Raw genomic sequence first — 24,668 nt, 5'->3', positions numbered from 1 at the left:
AAGTAATATTGAGGTCTTTCCCACACTCTGGAGCAGAAGATGGCGGTAATGAGCTGGATGCTAATCGCCGTAAAATAAAACGAAGAAAAAGATCTGAGAGTAAAGCCCGCCCTGCTTCTGAGTGGCATTCAGAACACCCAATGGTTTTTCTACCAGCATAAAGTGCATCTGGATTTTCTCAGGGGTGAGAGTGTCACTTTGACTATGTCGGCATCTAGTTAGTTATCTTAATGTATATATGATTTGAATGAATTTACTGTGCGCAAATGACCTGTCAGTTTTGCACATAAGCTTTATTCAGGTAAGTCAATATTTTATAAGAATTATTAAGACAAATCAAATGTATTTAGCTAGCCCCGTGCTTGAAAACACCTAGCTAACGCATAGCGTACTAAAAGGTCCCCAAGTAAGCGTGGTTGGTGGCTAGTTACCTAACTAGCAGTAGCTCTAGAGCTAACTATGACCAACATTTACTGAATGCTGAACTCCAGCAAATGTATTTAAAGAAAACGAGAATATTGCCAAGATATATGGACGGTTAGCTCTAGATGTCAAAGCTATACTAGCTAGTTAATAACTTTAAACATCGGTGGGCAATCTAGTACTAGTGGTAGCTAAATAACGCAATGATTTGCTTGCCAGCTACTTGCTGGATGGTTATCAAACTACGTTAACTAGAGCTAGCTATACTTTCAGATGTTCATCCTATTACTTATTTATACAGTCACACTGTCGACACCAGTCATTTGTAATACATAGACTTTAATGCTTTAAGCTATCTTGCCCCCAAGGTTGTATCCCCCCCCCCCCCCCCCGTCAAGATTTTGACAGTTTTTCCATGCCCACCCAGAATGGATTATCATCGGTTATCACACTGTATAAAGGACATTTTTTTGTAAAACGTTGCTAAAGTATAAAATATGGTAAAATTGTTTTATATTAGCCCATTTTAGAGATGTGCAATTTGAGTATTATGCCGTGCTGTAATTGATGTATGGGTGCACGCGCAGAATCGTTGTTCAGTTTGGGAGGTGTTGTAGATTAGGAGAATTGATAGAGGTCTGGTCAATTCAGATTAAGGCCCAGTAGTATGGGGAGGCAACATTTGGAGGCGACAGTATGGTTTGTACACTGCTTGCACTTTAACTCGCGCCAGATATTAAGTCATATGATTCAATCGTCACAGACTTTCACAGCCCTGAGCCCACCCTCTCTTTGTAAAAAAAAAAAAAAAAAAAAAAAAAAAAGTTACGGTTATAATCCTAAATATTGTAATAACAGGATATTCTTTGTGAATGTAACTTTTAGGGAAGTTAAATTGAAGTACAATTTGAGGAAAAAAGTTTCTTGTGAAGCAACTGATGAGCAGAACAAGCAGCGCTTTTTGGTGTGGCAATGTCTTGTCTTTGGTTATTGATGACAAGCCTTGAGTGCTTGTGTACCACAGGCTGTGTTGAATGTGTTGTGTTGTTTCTTGGCATTGATCACTGTAAAACTGCTAGAACTTCGCTCTTCTCGTTGTGGATTATTTTCTGCTCCACTTTTGTGCTTTGTTTCAAAGTGTCTGTTAAAAGTGAATAAATGCAATGTTTTCTAAATCTCTTTGCTTTGTCAGATCTTCATCCTTGAATTTCCTGATATATCACATCCCAACTGCTAACTCCCCCTGATGAAGACTGAGGAAGAAGCAGATCTGGAAGGTGCTATGATAACAGAAACATAATCTTTCCACCACAGGCACTCCCACGGCATACTATGTCTCCACTAGGGGACGGGGGGGGGCAATGTATTCTTTCTCCATTAATTATTTCAATGGGGTTGAGATCCTATTTGGATAGTGTCACTGGATCAAAGCTATACTTGTGTAATTTAATTTACATTTATTGGTAGTGCAGGCAAGTTTCTTTAGCAGTTTTTGTCTCTTGGAGTGTAGCCTGTGTGTCAAAGGACTCTCACTGGGTAAAAGGACATGGTGTAGTCTTTAAGAATTAGCTTTGTCATGTTGTTAAATTTGGGAAGTGATTTGTGTTTGCGTAGGATAGTGATTGTAACAGGTTTTGCAGCTAAGGCAGCTATTTGCTATACTGACTCATGGATTTAAATAGGAAGTCATTGTGACATCCAGTCAGTACAAAGATGGTAAAGCTATAAAGTCTGTACATCAAGTGCCAGAACTAGGAGTGAACTTACTGCCCCTGTTTTGAGGAGCTAGTGAGAGATGTGGAAAGGGAAGCCCTGCAAACACTCCAACCTGAGTGAGTACTGTCTATTTTGTTAGTGGAGTACTTTGCCTTGAGGAATGGTGAAAATTGCATACTGTTAAGTGTTTATAAATATCTACCAAATGGATGGTACTGGTTTAATCTGTGGGTGTCTATCTGTTGGAAACCATTTTTGATTCTTGATTTTGATTGTTGAATAACAAATTCCAAGATCCTTAATGTTGACTGTGTATAGTTCACGTGACTTACACGTTTAAAACGACATAAAATATTTGTTTTCTCCGGTAGGCTTTTCTGCTTGGCACCCTAACCCCAAACTGTTAGTGTGATCTGCTGTGTAATGTATGAGTACGTTTCAGGTATTTGTGGCTACGTTGTTCTATCCCCTTACTTAGTGGAAGTATGATTTACATTGCCTTATTAGGAGAGGAGCTTACTAATAGAGAGAAAAATATTAGGTGAATGTGTTCAATAACCTTATGTCAACTTTTTATTGACATCCTTTACAACCTGATAATTCTGAGTCATAAAGAAAGGTTTGTTGGCTGACCTTGAGAAGTCTGTTGGGTTCAAATAGATTACACACTCGATACATTGTGGCATGTTCCTGTGTTGTTGATGCAGGAAAAAAGCTGTTGTCACTGAGGTTATGAAGGGTTAGAAAGTACTGGAGTTGCAAAATTCCTGTAGATCTGGGACATTTCCATGGTTATTGTAAAGTATCTACCTGATTCAATTTACTTAACCAAACTTTATTTATCCCTTTGGGCCAGGGCAATTCCTGAATTTGGTTCTGGTTTAAACATAATACTCAAGATTGCTTTATTAATGCTAACCAATCAGTAGCCTTTCTTTAATGCACTTACATGATTCATAGTTTTACTCTTTACTGTGCATTGGGCTCTAGTCTTGCCACCTTTTCTCACCATCTCTCTCCCTCTCTCAGAGGAGCCCTCTCAGGAGAATGGAGTTATTCAGACCACACAGTACAGTTCTATCTCCCCCCCTGCCTCACCCGTGGGGCCAGAAGAACCCTCCACATATTTTGAGGAAAAGGTGCCAATCCCTGAGGATGTCACCCGGGTATGTAATCCATTGAAATGTTGCTGTACATGCTGAGTTTGTATGTTACCAAAAGGGGTCCTCATGTGTTGATTTTACCACTTGTTCTTTGTACTGTTTTCATCAGTAAGATAGGCTCTGATTTGTCCAACTGTATATTGCAATTAGGCATCAATGATAGCAAGACAAAACTGCATATAGGGGTGAGCAAACTATTTTCCTTTTAACATAACCTTCAGGACCAGCTGAAACTGGAGTCCTAACCCATGGGCCAATAATAATTTTAAAAAAATTCACAGGGCCAGTAAATACGTAACCTGTAACATCTACATAGCAGCTAGGAATATTGACCGTGTTGCTTGTGGTTCTCCATTGCAGATGTTCAGTTTCCGGAAACTCTGGGCATTTACTGGACCAGGCTTTCTGATGAGCATAGCCTATCTGGATCCAGGAAACATTGAGTCTGACCTTCAGTCCGGAGCCAAAGCAGGCTTTAAGGTTCTTACCACAAACACTTTGCAAAACTTAGGTAGAAATGTCCACCGGGAAATTGTATCCGAGTAGATGATGATGATGACAACAATAATAGTTGTATTAAATTCTGTAGCCAGCATAAACTTGTATCTCATTTCCTATTCTTTTGGTTTGTTTCTTTCAAGCTCTTGTGGGTGCTCTTAGGGGCCACCATCATTGGACTTCTCCTACAGAGGCTGGCAGCACGCCTAGGGGTTGTAACGGGAATGCACCTAGCAGAGGTCTGCAACAGAGAGTACCCCGTTGTGAGTAAACCCCTTCCCTAAACACACACACACACACACAACGTTTAAAATGTAATGTATGCCTATGCTTTTTTTTTCAGGTTCCTCGTATTCTTCTGTGGCTAATGGTGGAACTGGCCATTATTGGCTCAGACATGCAGGAGGTCATTGGCTGTGCCATCGCTTTCAACCTCCTCTCAGTGGGCAGGTAGATGCACTTTGGGATCAAAACAACTTTTATTAGATAGGTGCACAGTTGCTACAAACAACCTGTTGATTCTTTGTTCCTCCCAAACAGGATTCCACTGTGGGCAGGTGTTCTTATTACTATAATTGACACATTTGTGTTTTTGTTTTTAGATAAATATGGTGAGTGTTTCCCTTACAACACCAAATTGACTCGCTACCTTAGCATAAGGATACTGGTGTGGGTGGCTGTTTTGTATATTAATTTAGCTGTCATCTAACAGGCTTAAGGAAACTGGAAGCTTTCTTTGGCTTTCTCATCACAATAATGGCTGTTAGCTTTGGTTATGAGGTAAGAAGACTTTCAACTTAAACTTTTCAAACTAAGTTCCCACATATTATTGTGATTTTCCATAGCAGTACATTGTACATTCATTTATCTGTGTTGTCCTTGTGTTTTTGTGCAGTATGTGTTGGTGAGTCCGGATCAGGGGCAGCTGTTGAAGGGCATGTTTATGCCCTACTGTGAGGGATGTGGTCCTCTGCAGCTGGAGCAGGCTGTTGGAATTGTTGGAGCTGTTATAATGCCTCACAACATCTACTTGCACTCAGCCCTTGTTAAGGTAAGTGCACACCACACCTATAGTAGTTGGACTAGAACTCAAACCAGACTGTGTTATGGCACAGTCGTCAGCCTTAAATGATTGTCCTGTCAATTTAATCTTTGCATGATGAACCTTCAAGGTTCATCATGCAAAGGATGGCCATGTAATGTTATTTAACATCAACAAATAAATGAACAGGACACATTAAAACATTGTTACCTTTTTGACCAACGTTTTTACTTTTAGCAGGGACACTTTTAAAATTAATTTCAATTTCGTCTTGTATGTTCTAGTCTCGGCAAATAGATCGGGGGAACAAGAAGGAAGTTAAAGAGGCCAACAAGTACTACTTTATCGAGTCAACCATTGCACTATTTATCTCCTTCCTGATCAACGTCTTTGTCGTAGCTGTGTTTGCTGAGGCCTTTTACAGTAAGACCAACAATGAAGTGGTGAGGACACAGAACAAAAATCATTTTACACATTTTTTTTGTTTTGTCATAGAAACGTGTGTGACATGCTGCTATTTTTTGTTACAGAATGCAATTTGCAATGCAACAGATAGTCCCTACAACGACCTCTTCCCAAACAACAATGACTCACTACAGGTGGACATCTACAAAGGAGTAAGTTTCGATGTGAAGTTTCACTGCAATATTAAGTCATTTTGCCTGAATTCTAGATAATATTGTAGTCTCTCGTTAAATTATCTTGTAAGATTGTAATAAGACTGTACACGTTTTTGGTGGACATGTTTCCATAACGCCTCCAAAACGCTTTGTCAACGATTTTACTTTGTATAGTGAAACCACGGCTTAAAGGGGCTCTCTTTGTCTGTTATAAAGGGTGTGGTCCTGGGCTGCTTCTTTGGTCCTGCTGCCCTCTATATTTGGGCCATAGGAATCCTTGCTGCTGGACAGAGCTCCACCATGACAGGCACATACTCTGGACAGTTTGTCATGGAAGTAAGAATTCTGATGTATTCATTGTGTGCAAATTAACATAAACTAGAACGGTTCATCAAGATAATGGTTATATACTCTCCTCACAGGGTTTCCTGAACTTGCGTTGGTCTCGTTTTGCAAGGGTATTGTTGACTCGTTCCATTGCCATCACACCCACCCTGCTGGTGGCCATCTTCCAGGACGTGCAGCACCTGACGGGCATGAATGACTTCCTCAATGTGCTGCAGAGCATGCAGGTCAGAACTGTTACTACGGAAGCAGGGGGTCCAGGGATGATAACCACAACTGAGCTCGGATGGCTGGGGACAACTTGATCATAAGTGGCATAAATCAATAAGATGTTGCTTTGAATTTGTGATAAAAAAAAAAAAAAAGAATATCCTCCTAGTTTCATTTATTTTCAGTAGTACACTGTAAAACCTGTACATCTGAGTGTGATAATGTTTTTAGATTTTACATATAGTTGGACTTGTTTCTAGTATTAAGTGACTTGACTTGTAATTAACTTTAATTATTTTAAGAAATCTTATAAAGTTAAATTTACTTACTGCACTGGCAGCCAAATGTACTTTTTTTTTTTTTAGGCATAAGAAAGTTCATAGATAATATTTGTTCACTTAAATTTGATATGACATTTTTGCATTGAAGTCAAAACTTATGTCCCTCTGTGCATCTCTCAATTCAACAGCTGCCATTTGCTTTGATCCCTATCCTGACCTTCACCAGTCTACCGTCCATAATGAATGACTTTGCTAATGGATTGTGAGAACTTTATATTGACCACTACATAATAATACATTATATAGAACACCACTCAGTAGACAATAGGCTTGATGCAGTATATCTTCCTCTGACTGTTCTTCTCAGGGGGTGGAAGATCGGTGGAGGCGTGGTCATTCTAGTGGTCTGTGCCATCAACATGTACTTTGTAATAGTGTACGTGACTACTCTGAACAGTGTGCTGCTCTACGTCTTGGCTGCCCTCCTGTCCATATCCTACTTGTGCTTTGTGGGGTACCTGGTGAGTTGAAAGCCATTTGAACACAATTGATTAAGGTTGTTAGGGGGCATTGGTTAACAGAAATTGTTGGTTTCAAGTTCCATTAAAGGCATTGTATTGCAAGCAGTCTATGTCCTAACTAATAACGCAAGGCACCTTCTATTTAAGTTCATTTAAACATGTCTTTTGTCTTTGAAAGGTTGACATTTTGCTCATTAAAATAACCATTCTCTTATTGAGTCTCTCCCTTCTTCTGCCCCACCTCTAATTTTGCCACTGGGCATGTGCATACTGCCTCAGAATAGTCAACATGTGAGCTACATTACGGGTGTTACACGCATGACTATAATGCTAACACCCTCTTTCCCATTTTTTATCCACAGGCTTGGCACTGTCTGATTGCCTTGGGGGTTTCCTGTCTTGATGTAGGCAGCAGGGTAAGAAACAGACCTGCTGTGTTGATAGAGGAACAGACAGAGTATGACTCCTAGAAATAAACAAGACAGTAATTAACTCCTACAGACACTCACCGTTAATTTTTCAGTGTGAAAGACTCATTTGTAGAAAGAGGTTTTAAAGAAAATGAAGTTAAAAAAAAGTGATTGTCAACCAACATTCACAACATAATGCCCAATGACTCCTATATTTGGACAGACTTCATATTTGCAAGCCATGGCTTCAGTTATCTGTGAAAACCATATTGACATATTTTCACTCCCTTAAACATGTTTATTGTTTAAACATGTTTATTGTGCAATATTTAAAAGTGTACTCTGTCAGTATTAATACAGTTAATGATAGATGTAATGGTGATGGTACCGTAGGTAGTTAATCTTGAGGGTTTGGGTCAGGATGGACAGATGTAGATATGTGACTGAAGAGTTAACTTTTAATTAAGTGCAAGTTGTTATGGTAAATTATTTAATTTATTGTTAAAATATCATATTAAGTCAATCCCATCAGTTGCACAATGATAGATAAAGTAACTTCAATTATCTTGTGTAATTTGATGTTGAATAATAACCAGACTTTTTTAGGGATAAATTGTTGTATTGATGACGAGCAAATAATTTTTGCTCCAGGAGATCCATGTTGGCGAGAAAGTAATATTAAAGGGATAAATTGTTGTATTGATGACGAGCAAATAATTTTTGCTCCAGGAGATCCATGTTGGCGAGAAAGTAATATTAAAGCCTTGACACATTAAAATGTGTGTACATAGATCCATAAATAAACCGCAAGATCTGTATTATTGTTGATGTTTGATGCAGTGGACCAAACACAATTTATAAAATATTGTTTCGCATGGAAATAGGTTTTTATAGATTTCATAATGTTTTTACAGTATTTTATGGAGATAAATGTGACTATATGTTATATTTCTGGGTGGTGTTCTGTGTTCTCTGGTCAGCCCATGTTTGTTGTAATGCATGTGCCTCTTTCTGTGTGATATAATGGCTGAAAGTGTGGGGACAGTTGGTCTGTACTTTTTTTGATTGAAAATGACACGGCAGTAACACGTACTGTAGATACTGTATAAGCTGTCTAAATCTGTGAGTAACTACTGAATGATGCAACACCATGTATACAAAATAAAAAGAGAACATGGATTATTTTCTATGAATGTTTCTTGGTGTCAAGCAGAGAGGTTCAGCATATTTTTTCAATTGCATTTGACGCTAATTCTGGGAGTAATGATTCTGATTCTAGGGTGTTCTGAAGGGGCTAACCTTGTGAAATTAGAGCCAGCCTATTGCTTTAAAAGCCTTTGATGATGCCCATTTGTTTTAACTTATGCTGCAAGCTGGCTGTTCCTGTTGTAGTAAGTAAACACGTATCTCCACTATGCTCATCACCATACTGTTTCCATCAAATGAGCACTTGTTCAGTCCTCAACACAAATCTGATAGGATTTGGGACGTACAGTATGAATCAAGGTAAAAACAAGAAGGAGCCATTTGTCCATCTGACAGCTTTTTATGGCCATTAACCTGAACCAACCAAACCTATAATAATTTAAAGACTGTAATGAGCAAGAATACCAAGGTTAAAATGTTAGTAAACACAATGTGATTGGTTTCCATTGGTCTACTGATTTCTCTCAATTTAGTATTGTATGCTTCAACATATACAATACTGGACAAAATCATAAATGTGCTTAGAAGCTTCCATAGGCTAGACCTAACTGTAATACTCAACTGATGTCAAATAAATCATGAGGGGGGGGGGGGGAGTGTTGGTGAAAACAAGATCAGATTAATTAAAATGATCAATTTTCTGTACTTTCTGCTTACAGGTGCGTCTTGGGCTGTCTGGGCACACTGATGTCTACCTTCTGAATGACATGGACAATGATGTAGTGGAGGAAGGGACTCATCACAGAGGTGGACATTAGAAGTGGACCTGTGGCTAGAGAGAAAATACAAGTATGACCTGAACTATAAGAGGGACCTATGAGTCTAAACCAGGACAGTATTACACTCTGCCTCAGTGTCTTTAAAGTGTAAACACATTCTGTAAACACAACCTTATGTTTACTGGTGCCTTATGCCATTCCACTTGACATTCCAAAAGTTGGTTAACAAATTGGGCTGTCACGGGTTACTTTCGTTAGTGCTGTAATAGCTTGTTACACTATTTTACTGTTGAAGTAAATTATTGTTACACAGTTTTGTCAGTCTATGTAGTGATGTGAAAACCCAAATCAAAATCAGATTTTTACTGTAATTTATTGTTTAGTTTGTAGCAAAACCTTTATTCCAACCTTTTGGCATAGACTAAAATCAGCAATAGTTATTTAAGATGTATACTATTTTATTTGTCATTAATATTAATTAATATAAATGATAACAGCTACATAATTTTACTGGATTATGGGACATTAAGCACTTATAAATTATGTGTACTTTATCAGATTTCTAGGGTTCAGTCCTGGTCTTTGTCACTATAGTAGCTTTCTTTGTTTGAAATGGAAATCATTTTAAAGGTATCGTAGTTCTGTACTGACTTATTTGGTGTGAAATAATTATTTAATAATTGTGTAAATTATTGTTACTTTTTTTAAAGAACCAAAGTATCAACATTTTATTGGCTTTTTATATAACTTAACATTTGTAAAATTGAAATGACAAAAGAAAAAGACAATATTTGTTTAAAATATATTTATATTTCTGTCACAGTTCTTGATCGCCTAGACAGCATTATTATATAAAACTTGTACAACTTCAATAGTGGTGTTTGAGACTCTTTTTCATCCATAATAAAGTTAGGAAAATGTATCTCAACTCTGTTAAATATATTACTTTATTACTTGGAGACAAGAATACAAATCTACAACAAAAATAATTTTTTGTGATAAAATTATTAGTGGAGGATATCATTTGGCTTGTCTATATAGAGCCATCTTAATGGTAGCCACACTGACAGGTATCTGGTATAAAGGTCAGAGGTGTGATATGCATGTAATCTATTTCTTATCCATAAAAATGATCATTTGGAATTAATTCCTGAACAAGATGCCTTCCTATCCAAGAGTCATGGTAGAATGATTCTAGAGGGTATTTCTATGTGTATTAGTGTGACGGGTAGTCAAGCTGCTCGTCAGTCACTCCCCCTCAAGTCTCCCCATACTGGGACTTTAACTTATGTCCTCTGACTCGCAATTGGATTACAAACCAGGTACTTATACTAAGGATTTTTTTTTTTTTACCAATTCACCTACATAAAATTGAATTAAAAAGGTAATTAAATTAGTTTAGGTGAAAACTGTGATGTTGACTTTACCAAATCAAATGCCCTGCCAAAAGTGGAATGTTACTTTGATAGGAGGAATCATTTGCGAATTCTAGTCATAAGAAGGAAAATCGTTCAGGCAATCATTTTTAATCATCAAACTCAATGACCTGCTTTACTGGCAAGTAGGTTCACTTGCTGTTTTTATCTTGGTTCCTTGGAGCCAGATATTCATTGTACATGGAGTAGATCACACCTATAAACAGACACATATTGGTTACTTTAGTCATCTTTCTGCCAGTATTGATTTACATGTTATTGGGTTACTGACAATTGAACATCTGGCATAATTCATCAATTATAAATATTCCCTGTGTGTACTAATGAGATTAGGTGTTGGGACCTGTGTGTCTGCTAAACGCCACCTAGTGAATTATGACTTACCTAATGTCATTGCGCCTACTACAAAGCTTTGTGCTCCAACCCGCATGTGGATAAGGTGAACAGACATCTTTGTGTCCCCTCTGGATTTTAGCTTGTATAGACCATAAGCAACCACCGCACAAAATCCAGCCATACCTGTATACACAGGGAGAATACATTGTCTTGGTGTGTGACCTTGGAGTCAAGGGATTTAGATTAGGAAGAGATGGAACTATTGTGATCTGCTTCCTTGATTGGAAATTAATAAAACATGAACATTTACTCAGTATGTTTGGAAACTCACCTATAGGGACAAATGGTGACTCCTTTGCCTTCCTCATAAATCTTGAGGAATGCTCCTCATCATAAACGGACACATTTTCGTCCGAGCTCATGTTGATTTTAGGCTGGAAAAAAATTGGGGAGGAAGGATGTTAGTGAGCTACATAGAGGCTAGGCTACACATTTCAATACAACGAGCAGGTTACCGTGGCTGACAATGTGTCTACAACATCCCAAACGTAGCGTAGTTATACAGCTATTGACACTTAATTTATAAATATAGTTGAAGTAGTATAGTCTCGTTATCAAATACATAATTAACCTCGATTTAAGAATTGCTGCTAATACACCACAGTCGAGACCCTCTTCCAAAACCAAATGCTACCTACAGGAACTCCGGAGTCTGTCTAGACTAGCCAGAAATAATACATAGAAGCCTAGATAGCCCATCACTAACTAACATTGTCATTACCTACATTTGTTACTGTAGCTTACTGGTGGTGAGCAGTGAATACTTTAGTTGACTCCTAGATCAGCCCTTTTGATTCAATGTTGAACCTGTTGGGTCCGCCTCTCTCTAGATTCGACTCTTCGCTTCGTGAAACACTTCCGCATTCGTCTCTATGGCGTAGCTGTCTATTCTACCACAGTGCCACTAAACAACGTTGGCATGTTATTGTTTTTTGCACTAGTAATTTAAATGTTAGTGTTAATAGTAGTGATGTTACGGTAGATGCAGTGCTCACGAAGTGGTATCGACCTTCCGAATCACTGTACCGGGCCTACAAAATGTGTCGAGCGAGCGTCTCTTCAACTTGGCAAGAACACGTGATCATCCAAACAAAGCTTTGCACGTCACGCGACCAGCTGACACTGACAGTTGTGTTCGCACTTTATGAGGGGTTAAGGATGCTATCTCCTAAAGTATTCAACTTGTTGATCATTGTACGCCCAAACACGCCCGGGAAATGATGAATCACAAGTGGCACTCAGGTCACGCCTCAAAGTTGTCACATTCACATTGATGGAATTTCGACGCTGCCAGGTCAAAATGTCTGATATTTTGAATGCATTTCTAATTGATCATGAGGAACAATCAAGTCTCAATAACCCATAATGTCCGGTCCACATGATGGAATTTTCTCGACAATGATTATTAATGAAAAACTACCAAAAAGTAGGCCTTAAACCAGCCATCCAGTTGCCTTGAAATGTTATGTGAGAAACATCCCTACCATGTCATTTTTAAAATGGTTAGCAAACGTTGGGAGGAATCCGCCATTGCTGCTTGCAGCATTATTGAACTTTGTTTTTGTTTTTTTAGTTCTTGTTTTTACAGCGGAGCTGACCAGACGCTCAATATGTCGGAGGGCAATCAGAGCTCTATGATAGAGCTCTGCTGTGAACTTTGTAATGTCTGTAGATTAGTTGAGGAAACATTTGGCGAGATGTTTCTTTGGTAAAGACTGATTCATAATTTGTTTGTCTATAATGGTTCTTGTCACTCACTGTAAAGTGCTTGTGGGTAGTGAAAGGTTGCAATTTGAAAATTCGAAGACATTTGTGATTAATCCTCGACTTTTAGTGCAGATATTTCTATTTTTCATATTTGTGCTGCTCTAAGGAAACCTGAGTTAGGCTGAAAACTGATTTTCTCTCCATTCCGCTGTCGACAACACAAGGGGGCGCCTACAAGCTAGAACAAATGCATAATGCGTGTGTAAACAAATAGTCCTATTGCTTAATAACAGCTAATGTGTTATGCAGTTCAATAAACAGAACTCAGAATATACTTGGGAGTCTATTTATGATGATTGAACATCGGTCTGAGGTTTACCACATATTGGTTGTCCTTGTTGCTCACAGTCACAATCACAATAAAAATGTTATGCAATAGAATTACAATAGTAATATAACTTTTTCTATAATGGTTAAGTAGTCTCACTACAATAATAACATTTGATGTTGAGTTTGCGTCAAGGTGTGTTGAACAATATTGAAACATTTATTTGTATGTAATTGACTAAATGTAATTCCCGGCTTCTTCAGTTCACGCCCAAAGTTTATATCTTAAATACACACACAATCAACATATTTTCTTTGTAATAATTTGCACAATAATTCCTCATTTCTATCTGTCTGGCTCTCACACTGACCATGCTTCACATTTTGTCCACTAGGCCCCCTGTCTTAGAAATAAAGGGGCCTACGGGCTACGGCAGAGGCCACCCCAGGGCAAGACGGAAAAGAGGAAAGGGAACATGGGCCTCTTCCTGCAAATCATATGGTGCAAACTTGTCTATACTCAACATTAAGTATACTTATTATTCAGTCAGTCAAAACCTGCACATATGGGTCACAATACAGATTTAATTTGCCCTCTCTTTTTTATTTAGTATATTATAAATTGTCCCCTTCAGTTTGCGTGGTTTCATCTTTGTATTTAACATATAATCCTTATTGGAGTGATGACACCACTGCCCCACCCTTGCGATGTCTATTATTCCCTGCTTGGTCCTGTCCTCCTACTACTACAAGCAGCAGGGAATCATGTGACAATTGAATGCATTTGTATTCAACCAATAGACATCTAGTACCACTGTCTTACCCCACCCGCATACTGTATCTGCACATGCCCCCCCCCCCCTATACAATAAATACAATCATTAATTAATAATAATATAGACATTCATATTCGAGTTTACTAGAACCATTGTACAATTAACTCTTTATTAGACTAAACATTTATGTTTTATTTGTATCTTCCTCTTTAACTATGTGGTTTATTTTGGGCGGTCTCTTAACCTGCTTCTACGGCAAACACAGGAATGTACCAGGGGAATGAAGCGAGTTGAGAAGAATGCCTGTGGTACCTCTACCCAGAGCTCTACCTCCACAAGATCCAATCGGCGACGGCGAACGGTTTCAAGGCGCCCGTAGTCAGTGATGGGCATTTTGAATCATTGAGCAGCAATGGATCGAGTTCAGCTAGTTTATTCTGAATCCGTCGTTGCAACCATAAATTCGAACTGTATATAACAATATATATCAAATATAGTAGACTTAGTAGAAGATTTGATGTAATCTAAATCGTCAGGGTTTATTTTATTTAACATGGCAAGATACATCCATCGCTGGAGGGTAATTTAATAATGTTTAAAGGGTATCGATGAGAAGGCACAATCCCTCACACTGTGTCCAGTTGATTAAATTTGTTTTTTTGCAATAAACCACAATGATTGAAATATTTGACTGATGCATAATTCCCTGAAGTGATTCGGGCAAATGGTTCGCTATCATCGCGCAGTGTATCGAGAAAATGGCACTCAATAATCAAAACATTCAGTTAAAACCTAACTTTATATTCAAAACATGTATTTAACATAGGAACAGCTATTTGCTCTTGACGTATATATCAATTCCTGTTTTATTGATTAAAGGTTTTAGCCGACATGGTTGTTTATCAATAGCAAGGGGAACTTGAAACCGCCTCGTGCCCCATTTCCTCGGTTGTTTTGCTTTTTTCGCCTGGATTCTCCATGTTGGAGCAATAGCGAGGTCTTTCCCTGTGTAAGCAAGCTATTAGCGGGGGCCGCAGCATAACTTTTACAACGTTACTGTGCGCTGAACTAGATAGGTTGAACTGCAAAAACGACGAATATAACACAGAAACATAGTATCATCGCTAGCTGTATACAAGAGTTTGGAAATATATTGTTTTAATTATTCTGTAACCGCAACGGGTTGGTAAACGCGATTGCTAACAAGCTAGCTGAATGTTGAAAGTACCTGTGACTTGGGGGAACGGATTGGACTTTGAGGGGCATTGGATTTGTTAGATGGAAAGTTCTATTATCACTCAAGTGCAGAAAGAAGATCAACTGCCGTTCAAAACAGGTGAGTCCAGTCGTATATCATTGTAATGTTCAATGTGGTTGTGACTATGCTGATTTGGTTTTGAGAGTCGCGACGCAAGCTGAGCTTGTAAGATAGCTACAACAGTTTGCGACTGTAGTTTGTATCATGGCTGGACCAGGCGACTATCTATAGTTATGTGGGGCGTTTTTAGCGAAAGACTCAAATTTAAATATGAATCAGATTATGGATGTTAGGTAACTACGGTGATTGATTTGGACATTGTGGGCAAGAAGTGGGTGTCCATTTTTCGTACGGCGCGCGCGTATGGGATATATCAGAGTTAGATGGGAAGCTACAATGCTAACGCAAGCATGTTGTAACGTTTACTAGACGGCGTTGAAGATACTTCACAGCTCGTTGCAACACATCTAAAAGCACAATTGGCTCAGGAGGTTTCAAATTTGTCTCAACATCTATTGGTCTCTTTTTAAATGTATTAATGAATGAGACAATTCATTATACTTTAGTACTGTGGAACAATCACGCATTGAACTACGGGGATCTATGTTGGATGTGTGTACACTTCATGACACCCACATTTCTAGATCTTTACGATTTTAACACATAGTACCATGTCTTCCTTCAGAGGTTTTTAAATTCCCAAGGTTATAGACAAGGTTGATTTGTTCAATCACTGAAATTATTCCTACCTTTTTAGTTTGAGAAATATTATGAATCAGTAGCATATCACAGTTAGGCATGGGCCGGTATCAGATTTTGACGGTATGATAACCTTGAGAAAAAATACCACGGTATCACGATTACAGCTCTAAAATATTTTTGCTGAACACAAAATATTTTATTTTTAAGCAACATATACAATTGTTTGAACGGCAGTAAATATGTCAACTTAAATAGTTAAATTCTTAGTTGTTGTTTTTTTAACTAAAAAGAACAATACATAATTATTGTTTTAATTGAACTTATATACACACAACATAAATAAAAGTATATACGTGAAACCAGCTAAATATAGGCCTAAATCACAGACATTTAGTATCAGGGCTCTCAAGTTTTATCCAAAGTTTAGTGTGAGATTACCATACCATGTTTCTTATTGTCTGGTTTTTAACAGCGTGAGAAATGGTTGAAATGTGTGAGCCTCACAGCAAATGCGTGAGACTTGAGACCTGTAGTAGGCTAATCTGCTCTTCCCCGGCAAAATATGTTTCTATTGCCCTGGTGTAACGTAGGCTAACGTGAAACTAGCTGATGCTAGCTAGTTAATTAGCCGTGTTATCTTCCTCAGTCGGTAGCATTCCAATAGTACTGTTCAAAGTTTATTTCACCAGTGCTAAACACGCTAACTCTCTTAACTTGTTGCAACCGGAGGGTTACTTTCTCCACTGCGTAAAACCTGAGGGATTCCTGCACTCTCCGTCTTTGACAAAAAATCAGCTCATACCGCAGCAACGGTATAACGGAAAATTAGAGCGGTATTGAAACCGTTACTTATTCAACCGGTGGTAGCTATACCTTTTAAACCGGTAACTGGCCCATGCCCTAATCACAGTATTGTATCGCAAAATCACATACAGGGCCATCGATTTGACAGATTAGATCAGTTCAACATGAGGGTTCAACAGACCCAATTCATGACCCGATACATTTAAGGATGGTTCGATGCCCCAGGCTGTAATTACTGAAAGAATCTAAAGCATAAAATAGGTGTTAAGAACTTTAAATGATTACAAGAATCAAATAGGCTACACAGCGCCTGAACTCTTAACTGCCTTTTAATACAAATAAAGGGGCATCAACAAAGACTAGACCAGATCCACATCTTATTTTAAGTCTTATAAGTGTTTTGCATTTTGTCAGTTCTCACCTAAGAAATCCGCAAATGTAAAAGCATTTTGTTCAATGCGTGTTATACCACTTGGATTTTAAGCACTGACCATTTAGCCTAATTTAGGAAAAAGAAAATAATTGGTGTCTGGTGTAGCCGATCTGGATTGGTGAACTCACTTCTCAAATAGGCCTATGTACATAGGCCACCCGCGCCGTTGGCGTAGCTGATAACTAGTCGCGTTTGGAAGTCAGAGGTCTCGGGATCAAGTACCAGTGAGGGTAAAGATCGGGAGGACTGACGAGCACCTCCACCTTTTGTTACACTTGCACCAATGTGGTGCCTCTTCTCATAAATCCTATGAACAGTGTTTACTGTCACACCAGTCGTGTGGCCTGTTTCTTAAACAACACATTTTAAATATTGTTTTGTGCTTGTGTGTTGATCTCATGAAGGGGGAGAGCATGTAGTAAGAGGAATGTCTCTTGCATCCATTTCTTTTTCAAACCAAAGTACATGGTTTTGTAGTGTCCACTGTTCCTCCCTACTTCTCCCAAGTGCTAGTCAGTTGACTTTGTTACTTAAATATAAGGAGCAACAGCGTCAATGGTTGTCTAATAATAGGCATTCAGTCATTATGTGTTTGTTTGTGAGGAGGCTATGTCAGTGGCTTTTTATACTTCCCCCTCTCGTGCCTCCAGAGGCCTAGGCCTGTAAGGGGAGACTGTTCCCCTCTGACCCTGTGAACTGTGGCCAGGCAGAAATAGTACTACACAGAGTGGGATCAGTTACCTCCCCACTCTGATCTGTCAGCCTTAGTAGAGACCAGAGAGGAAAGCTGATCGATCTAATAGTTTTATCTTAGTGAGACCCTGGAGGAAGCACGTTGGTGCTGCCACTGCTCGTACAAGGCAGTCTCTGTAATGTATCAGCCTTAAATATCTGTTTATTGATGACTGATTGTTGTCTTTAACCTCTTTTAGGCCAGGTGAACAAATCTTCCCCAAAGAAGCCTCGGAGCCGGAATATCTTTAAAGCGCTTTTCTGTTGCCTTCGAGCACAGGATGCCCCTCAGCCTCCTCCCCCTGCCCAAGATGCCCTACTGCCTCCTGAGGACAATGGGTCAATCGCCAAGGTAACCCTTCAACTGCCCCCTCATTGGCTCATATCTGTTTTTGTTGTTGTTCCTTTGTATGTTCCAGGTTTGAGAAAAAGTGAATGTTAAGCAGACATATTTTCTTCACACCAAAAACACATTATGAGATCAGGATTTCCTTAGGCCATGTGGCTGCATGTATTCTGCTAATTTATCATGGAAACACTTTTGTCAAAAGAAAATGTTACATTGTGCATTTGCATAATATTGAAATTAAAATAACCTGATACATAAAAATGATAATTTATTTAAATATGCAGACTGGTTTTCTGTTTAGGTTTAACTGTATATTTTACCAGGAGAGTCATATCTCTTTATAGTTTCCACAGTCACAAGTGTCAGAACATTTAACTTAAAATTTAGGCAATCAAATGAACTGCCATTGAAATAGCCATTGAGGCTCAGTTAGTACTATGCTGCATGATTCGAATTGGGCTAAACCTCTTTCCAGCAAGATAGTCACCAATGACTTACTTCGTCAGGTAACTGAAAGTTATACATTTGACAATAATTTAAACAATTGAACTAGCTACATTAAGAGCAAAGTTACTTTTGTTTGTCTCTACAAAGTTTACATGACACCTAAACCAAACCTGTATACTGCTTTTGGGGTTGGCTTCTTAGCGTCAGTGACATTTCACGAACTAAATAAAAAGACAAAAAAGCTTCCAAACTGGTCACAACCGATGCCCATCGATGTGACATTGACCAACAGCCTCATGCTGTCTTTGGCCAGCTATTGTGCAGGTGTGTCCTGGAATTAACAAATTCACTCTTGTTAATTGGTAGGCTACTTGACTTCCTCAGTGTTCAAAATACCTGGTTCTTACAAGATCATTGGTTTTAACACACCAGGTAGTTTTTGATTGTGATATACCTATAAACACATTTGAAGTGCCAAACTACCACTTTGCCTGAGTACAGAATATCTAACATGTGAAGTTATAACATGGCTTGGCTTAACTTGGCATTAGATTTCACTGTCATGATTTTTGTTGCAGCACAGCAAGTCTCAGGGTGCTGCAGGACCACAGTCCATTTATGAAGGATATGCTGGCTACCAGACTATTTATGTCAGGCCGATACCAAACTGTTGCAGATAAATAGTGCATGGTGAAAGGCATCACAGTAAAATTGTTGTTTTTAGGCTTGGGAGTTGTTTCTTTGTTCAAAATTGCACCATTTTGGTAGCGATTGATGGTTAACTAACATGGTTAACTATCTTTCCATCTCTGTTTAGCTTGGTCTACTTCAAAACCTTCGCTACCAGTTTCATCAAGTACGTAAAGGACAATATCACTGTGGTTATAATGAGTTAGACTATGGGCCTAGCCAAACTGTGTTGTAAGAGTAGGTTATAAGAATGTAAGATATTTCTGTACTCTTCCTGGCATGCAGTTCTCCAAATAGTGCTATATTGGCTCTTCATCTTTAAAATGTGATATTTATGTTGAACCTGGCACAATTATGGGATATTCCCCAAGGAATCCCATCAATTGTGGGGTGTGTCAAGAAACTTTAAACTAAAAATTACAAATGTTGTTACTCGATTGCCAAGTGTGCTTCTACATTGCACTCGTCTGTGGCTTAGTGTTGTGAATGAAGAAGATCGACTATAAACTTTAGTTTAAGAGATTCTTACTGGAGGAAAACGGTATAATGATATATAAGTAAGCAGGAAATAGGGTAGGCCTGTGACTTGTAGTTGTGCATGTGTGGTTGTTGTTGTTTATGCACCCCTAACTTAAACCCCATGCTTCTCCACTTAGGTCCCAGGGACCAGCTTGCTGCCTGAGCTAACCTACCAGGATGAGGGAAAGATCTGTGTGGTCATTGACCTGGACGAGACACTGGTACACAGCTCCTTCAAGGTAATGCTTGCGTAGTGTACTACTGAAGCATAAGTTGACCATAAATAGATTAATATGTGAATTAATGGATACCATTGAATTTATAGACGTGACCAGAGAATATGTAACATCGAGGAATGTGCTTATTCATGTGGAAAATCTGTCATGTAGAGTAGAAGAAAATTAACATCTGAGCTCACTTGTATCATGTAGTTCATCAATACTGTACTTGCCAGAGTAAGACAGGTACTGATTGTGGTCCACAAACACACACACACAGATCAATGGCCAGTATATCTACTCAGGTCAGAAAACTGCAGATTAGAGAACTAAACCTGCCTTGAGTGATGTTTGCAAATAACTGTTGCCTGCTTTTGGCTGGCACATCACCTGTCAGCACATTAATTAATTTCAATAACAAATTTCTCCTGATTTTATTCTATAGCCCATCAGCAATGCAGATTTCATTGTACCTGTGGAGATTGAAGGAACAACACACCAGGTAACTGGGACTCGTGACAGTAATTGGCACTAGTATTTCCTGCTTGTTGGTACTATATGATCATGTATTTGTGACGGAGCCAATACTTCTCTCAATGTACATTGGAAAAGCATGGACTGAATTTGAATAACTAAAACACTTCAAGACCTCTTCTTGAGATTAATGGTGTGATCATGGCAATATGCTGGAAATGTATAAATAAGGTGTTCTTGACATTAGTTTTTGCAGGCTTCAGTGTGTAGTATGCTCTACTGAACCCATGGAGGTTCATGGTGGCCTCACTAACCCCACTCCTGCTTCCATATCTTGGGACACTGCTTTCCCCTCTGGCTTCTGCCTGGTTCAAGTAATCCAGGATAGGCTGGTTCCCGCCTGCACGGCCTATTCTCGATTACTTGTTTCAGGAGGCGGCTGCCAGCTTCCAGAAGAGCCTTGCAGAATGACCACACAGACAGATGTTTGGACAACATCCCTGACCCACAGTTGCAGTGCACAGAAAAGAACAGGGAGACTGAACAGGGTGCCAAGACTCAAAGTAGTATTTTTCCTAAGCATTAAGTTCAGTTCTCTGTTAGCTTTTGAACTTATTGTTGTTACATGTTGGACAGGCTGGCTAGTGAATTATCTTGTGCTCACTTGCCTTTGCTTTATTTATTTTTCTGTTACATTTTCAACTGGCCACCACTTAGGCTCGTTGAGCTAGGTGAGTAGACTGTAGCCAGTCGGTAGCAGTCCTAATCTAAATCCTATAGAACAGATTGCAGACCAATAGACAATTTTTGGCCCTTAGAAACTGTGTGTCTTCTAGTTGTTAGGAAATACATGTGATATACAGGTACTGCTTGTTGTTGCCATGCCTAACTTTCAAACACATTCTCAACTAGCCTTGATGTTATATGTTCTAGGTCTATGTGCTGAAAAGGCCACATGTAGATGAGTTTCTGCAAAGGATGGGAGAGCTGTTTGAGTGTATTCTCTTCACTGCCAGCCTAGCAAAGGTAACATGGCAGCATATGAAAACTCAGTTTTTACAGGAATTTACACTGACTATCTTTGCCGGTGTTTGTCTCCCCCTAATGGTGACGCTTGTTTGCTAGTACCAAAACTAGTAGGATTTGTAGCCAAAATACCATTCTATTCACTCATTATTAACTGTCATTAAACACACTTAACTTCAATCTTAACTTTTTATTTGTTTGTCTTCCTGTTGCCCCATGCTGTCATTGCACACCCTCATTTCCATCATTACTCTGCAGTATGCAGACCCTGTAACAGACCTGCTGGATCAGGGTGGGGTATTCCGGGCGCGTCTCTTCCGGGAGTCCTGTGTGTTCCACCAGGGCTGCTATGTCAAGGATCTGAGCCGCTTGGGCCGCCTGCTCAACAAGACTCTCATCCTGGACAACTCTCCTGCCTCCTACATCTTCCACCCCGAGAATGCTGTGAGTATTGCTGCTCACTATCTCTGCAGTCATCTCTTTCACTTTAATAGGTGAATGTCATAATGAATATTTGATGTGTCTTGTCCAGGTGCCTGTGGTTTCCTGGTTTGATGACCTGGAGGACACAGAGCTCCTGAGCTTGCTGCCTGTTTTTGAGGAGCTGAGTACGGCAGATGATGTCTACGCCAAACTGCAACAGCTGCGAGCCCCCTGACATTACACACACACACACACACACACAGGGACACACACGGACTGCAGAATCTTCCCTAATAATGACCACACCTATCAACTCAAGGGTCAAGTTCCAAACCTGCCCATCTTATACACTCATACTTTATGTTGACCCTGAACTAAATGAATTGACAGCTGCTCCATCTCTCCTGCCTCTACTCTTCAGTATGTTAGCTGGTGCTGCTCTGAAAACAGTTCAACAAACACAATGCAAAATGAGCAATCATTCAGACAGAGTGGACTGACCTTGTTTGTCAAAAATTATAATTTCATTTTAGAACTAATCGCAGAAATAAGATGGACTCTTCTGCACCTCTCTGCCTCAACAACATTCTCAATTCAACATTTGTAGGGGACTGCAAGAAAACCATACTATCAACATATTTCAGTTTTTTACACAGTACTATGACTATGACAAATAGGCTGCTTTTAAGGGACCTTTCTCTCTTGAATGGATTGATCTTATTCAGGAAAGCTGCACCTAAGGTCTTAGTGATTGAAGGTCAGCATGACATGGGTAGACAACATTACAGATCATCCATGAATTGAGATGATGTTATATGACCTCTTATGACCAGAACTTAAGTGGGGTAGCTACAAATCCCATATTTGTGCCTTCTGAAAAGAAACAAAATTTCCTTTTGTTTTTTAAGAAAATTAATCTTTGTCCCTCGGAGAAATTGTTATTTTTAATCTTGAGGTTTTTCTATACATTTTTAAGATGTCTTTTAAATGTACAACTTGTTGGTGAGAATTGCAGATGATGACTTTGGTAATGTGTAATGTTGAGGAAGAACAGCCATACATTAACAACCTCTGTATGTACTGTATATGCTGTACATGAGATTCTTCATTCTCATATAATGAAATCACCCTCAGACAATAGGGACCATTACAATTCAAGAGTCACACTCCCAAGTGTGATTTAACATAAGTTATGCCTCTTTATGGAGGTCCACTCTGAGATACATCAAGCACAGCACACCTGCTGAAGATGCAACTCTACTTTGTGCCCCTTCTAAAATGCCCTTTAACTGAACTGACTGGTTATATATTAATAGTTCTGTTTCAAGTATTACTCTAGTATTTATGGCATCTTGTAATGCCATATTTTAGTCTCTCTTAATTACATTTTTTTAGCTGGTCTAGTCACACCAACACAGATCAAAGGCTTTATTTTTTATCTTACAAGTAGTACCTGGTTGCCAGAACAAAGTGGGCAACCCTTAAATGCAGTTTATAAATGCAGTTTAGAATACTGCTAATGTGGAAGAACCAAGGCCTTTTTTAAATTACAAACTTTTTTTTTTTTTTTTTTTAAACATGTCTTTGTGTCAAGCCCCTTGGGTGCTGTAATGTTTCTTAGGGGTAGAGTGTGCACAATAATACGCTCATTTAAGCTCTACCCTCAACCCTTTACCAACTCTATACCATGCCAACCTAATACCCTTCAGCTGCTATGCGCTCTAAGTGTGTCAGCAATGTTGCAGTCTGTAATGTAACTTGCCTGAAAGGGGAATGTGTTTCTTACAACTGTTTGTGTTGATTTGCCGTCAATTTTTACCGCTCAATGTCATATCTCACATCAAAGGAGGCAGTCATTTTGAGGGGGGTGGGGGGAGTACGGACGGACGGACATGGGAAGTGAAAATGTAAATGAATGTTAAGGCTGAAAAAAAAGAATTTTTGAGTCACAGCATCCCAAAGACATTTGGAGTTACAATTTTTGGTTGTTACTAAAAAAGATACAGAGCCTTTTCACATACTTATTACACTCTATGAAGTGCCTAAGGTCTTTTTCTGTAACAGAAGCTTCTGAATAAGCACCAAGGCTCTCCCCATTTTTTCCTTTATTTTACAATTGTAAAACTGTTCTTTTTTTCTCCCTCGTGTTTGGCTGAATTCTAGTAATCTATAAAATTCTCTTTACCAAGCAATCTAGCTGTTGTTTTATTGAGTTTTTAATATAAAACTGTGGTTACGTTTTTCATGCTGGGTAAAGTTAATGTCCTTTTAAAGTACAATCATTTCTGTTTTCTAGACATGTGCACACATTAGTTCCCGTATTATATACTATACCTTTTCAGTTGTACAGGATGTTATCATTTATGGTGGCGGGATATAGTGGGGGTTAAACAGGGTAGGACCTGACTGTCATTGTTGCAATGTAACAAAATAATGATAGCAAGCCGTATTTACCAAACTTACATTTTTGTTGGTGAATGGGTATTCTGGACAAAGGGTGAAGATTTTGGTCAAGGATGGCTAATCAAATATTTCCACTACATCCAATTCCATTAAAAGAAATTCAGCTTCAGTTTTCTCTCAATTGTTTCCTGGCTATAATTTCATAGTCTCTTTTTCATCTTTCTACATTCTTGGCAACGACTCGGGAATTTGCAGTACCACGTTAACCAAACATAAAAAAGGAAACTAAACTGGAATGCCACTTGGTAAATTCAATTTCAGGTTCACAAGGGCTGATCACAAATTAATATTTTTGAAGAGGAGGTGACTAGCGTAATATTGATTTTCTAGAATT

General features: G+C 38.8%; 3 protein-coding genes and 1 long non-coding RNA gene across 8 annotated transcripts; 3 read left to right on the top strand and 1 right to left on the bottom strand.

The window, feature by feature from the left end:
- Positions 1-76: 76 nt before the first annotated feature.
- slc11a2 (solute carrier family 11 member 2) lies at positions 77-9,632 on the top strand. 2 transcript variants are annotated; one of them, XM_062467365.1, is made up of 17 exons: positions 77-184; positions 1,616-1,700; positions 3,169-3,305; positions 3,663-3,782; positions 3,944-4,063; positions 4,144-4,250; positions 4,341-4,411; positions 4,513-4,580; positions 4,696-4,851; positions 5,127-5,285; positions 5,373-5,459; positions 5,679-5,798; positions 5,885-6,034; positions 6,487-6,560; positions 6,666-6,819; positions 7,182-7,235; positions 9,095-9,632. In XM_062467365.1, the coding sequence occupies exons 2-17, from the start codon at positions 1,670-1,672 to the stop codon at positions 9,191-9,193; spliced, it is 1,707 nt and encodes a 568-aa protein (XP_062323349.1). In that variant the 5' UTR covers positions 77-184; positions 1,616-1,669; the 3' UTR covers positions 9,194-9,632. The 2 variants fall into 2 exon arrangements, with proteins under 2 accessions (XP_062323349.1, XP_062323342.1); XM_062467358.1 differs by having other exon boundaries at positions 160-301.
- LOC134024774 (HIG1 domain family member 1A, mitochondrial-like) lies at positions 7,912-11,931 on the bottom strand. Of its 3 annotated transcripts, none has more exons than XM_062467464.1 (4): positions 11,731-11,931; positions 11,258-11,360; positions 10,975-11,109; positions 7,912-10,786 (listed from the first exon to the last, which is right to left on the bottom strand). In XM_062467464.1, the coding sequence occupies exons 2-4, from the start codon at positions 11,346-11,348 to the stop codon at positions 10,722-10,724; spliced, it is 291 nt and encodes a 96-aa protein (XP_062323448.1). In that variant the 5' UTR covers positions 11,349-11,360; positions 11,731-11,931; the 3' UTR covers positions 7,912-10,721. The 3 variants fall into 3 exon arrangements, with proteins under 3 accessions (XP_062323448.1, XP_062323430.1, XP_062323439.1); XM_062467446.1 differs by having other exon boundaries at positions 11,712-11,859; XM_062467455.1 differs by lacking the exon at positions 11,731-11,931 and adding an exon at positions 11,558-11,703.
- Positions 11,932-11,952: 21 nt separating this feature from the next.
- On the top strand, positions 11,953-14,478 carry LOC134024786 (uncharacterized). Its single transcript, XR_009930929.1, has 3 exons — positions 11,953-12,412; positions 13,416-13,522; positions 14,062-14,478. It is a non-coding gene; the product is annotated as an uncharacterized LOC134024786 (long non-coding RNA).
- A 279-nt stretch (positions 14,479-14,757) lies between these two features.
- Positions 14,758-24,063, top strand: LOC134024754 (carboxy-terminal domain RNA polymerase II polypeptide A small phosphatase 2-like). 2 transcript variants are annotated; one of them, XM_062467412.1, is made up of 8 exons: positions 14,758-15,132; positions 17,926-18,077; positions 19,339-19,377; positions 19,868-19,969; positions 20,394-20,450; positions 21,356-21,448; positions 21,707-21,892; positions 21,981-24,063. In XM_062467412.1, the coding sequence occupies exons 1-8, from the start codon at positions 15,075-15,077 to the stop codon at positions 22,104-22,106; spliced, it is 813 nt and encodes a 270-aa protein (XP_062323396.1). In that variant the 5' UTR covers positions 14,758-15,074; the 3' UTR covers positions 22,107-24,063. The 2 variants fall into 2 exon arrangements, with proteins under 2 accessions (XP_062323396.1, XP_062323405.1); XM_062467421.1 differs by lacking the exon at positions 19,339-19,377 and having other exon boundaries at positions 14,759-15,132.
- The last annotated feature ends 605 nt before the right edge of the window (positions 24,064-24,668 follow it).

Source organism: Osmerus eperlanus, chromosome 1, assembly GCF_963692335.1.
Source record: "Osmerus eperlanus chromosome 1, fOsmEpe2.1, whole genome shotgun sequence".
In the NCBI taxonomy this organism is placed as follows: Eukaryota; Metazoa; Chordata; class Actinopteri; order Osmeriformes; family Osmeridae; genus Osmerus; species Osmerus eperlanus.
Note: the sequence above shows the minus strand (reverse complement) of the source record. Positions and strands in the feature narration are given on the sequence as shown.

Coding starts and splice junctions, on each gene's coding strand:
- slc11a2 (XM_062467365.1), top strand. CDS start 1,670: ATGAAGACTGAGGAAGAAGCAGATCTGGAAG. Junction 3,306..3,662: donor TCCCTGAGGATGTCACCCGG/GTATGTAATCCA, acceptor TCTCCATTGCAG/ATGTTCAGTTTCCGGAAACT. Junction 4,064..4,143: donor GCAACAGAGAGTACCCCGTT/GTGAGTAAACCC, acceptor TTTTTTTTTCAG/GTTCCTCGTATTCTTCTGTG.
- LOC134024774 (XM_062467464.1), bottom strand. CDS start 11,348: ATGAGCTCGGACGAAAATGTGTCCGTTTATGATGAGGAGCATTCCTCA. Junction 11,110..11,257: donor GTCACCATTTGTCCCTATAG/GTGAGTTTCCAA, acceptor CTGTGTATACAG/GTATGGCTGGATTTTGTGCG. Junction 10,787..10,974: donor AGTAGGCGCAATGACATTAG/GTAAGTCATAAT, acceptor GTCTGTTTATAG/GTGTGATCTACTCCATGTAC.
- LOC134024754 (XM_062467412.1), top strand. CDS start 15,075: ATGGAAAGTTCTATTATCACTCAAGTGCAGAAAGAAGATCAACTGCCG. Junction 21,449..21,706: donor TCACTGCCAGCCTAGCAAAG/GTAACATGGCAG, acceptor ATTACTCTGCAG/TATGCAGACCCTGTAACAGA. Junction 21,893..21,980: donor TCTTCCACCCCGAGAATGCT/GTGAGTATTGCT, acceptor TGTCTTGTCCAG/GTGCCTGTGGTTTCCTGGTT.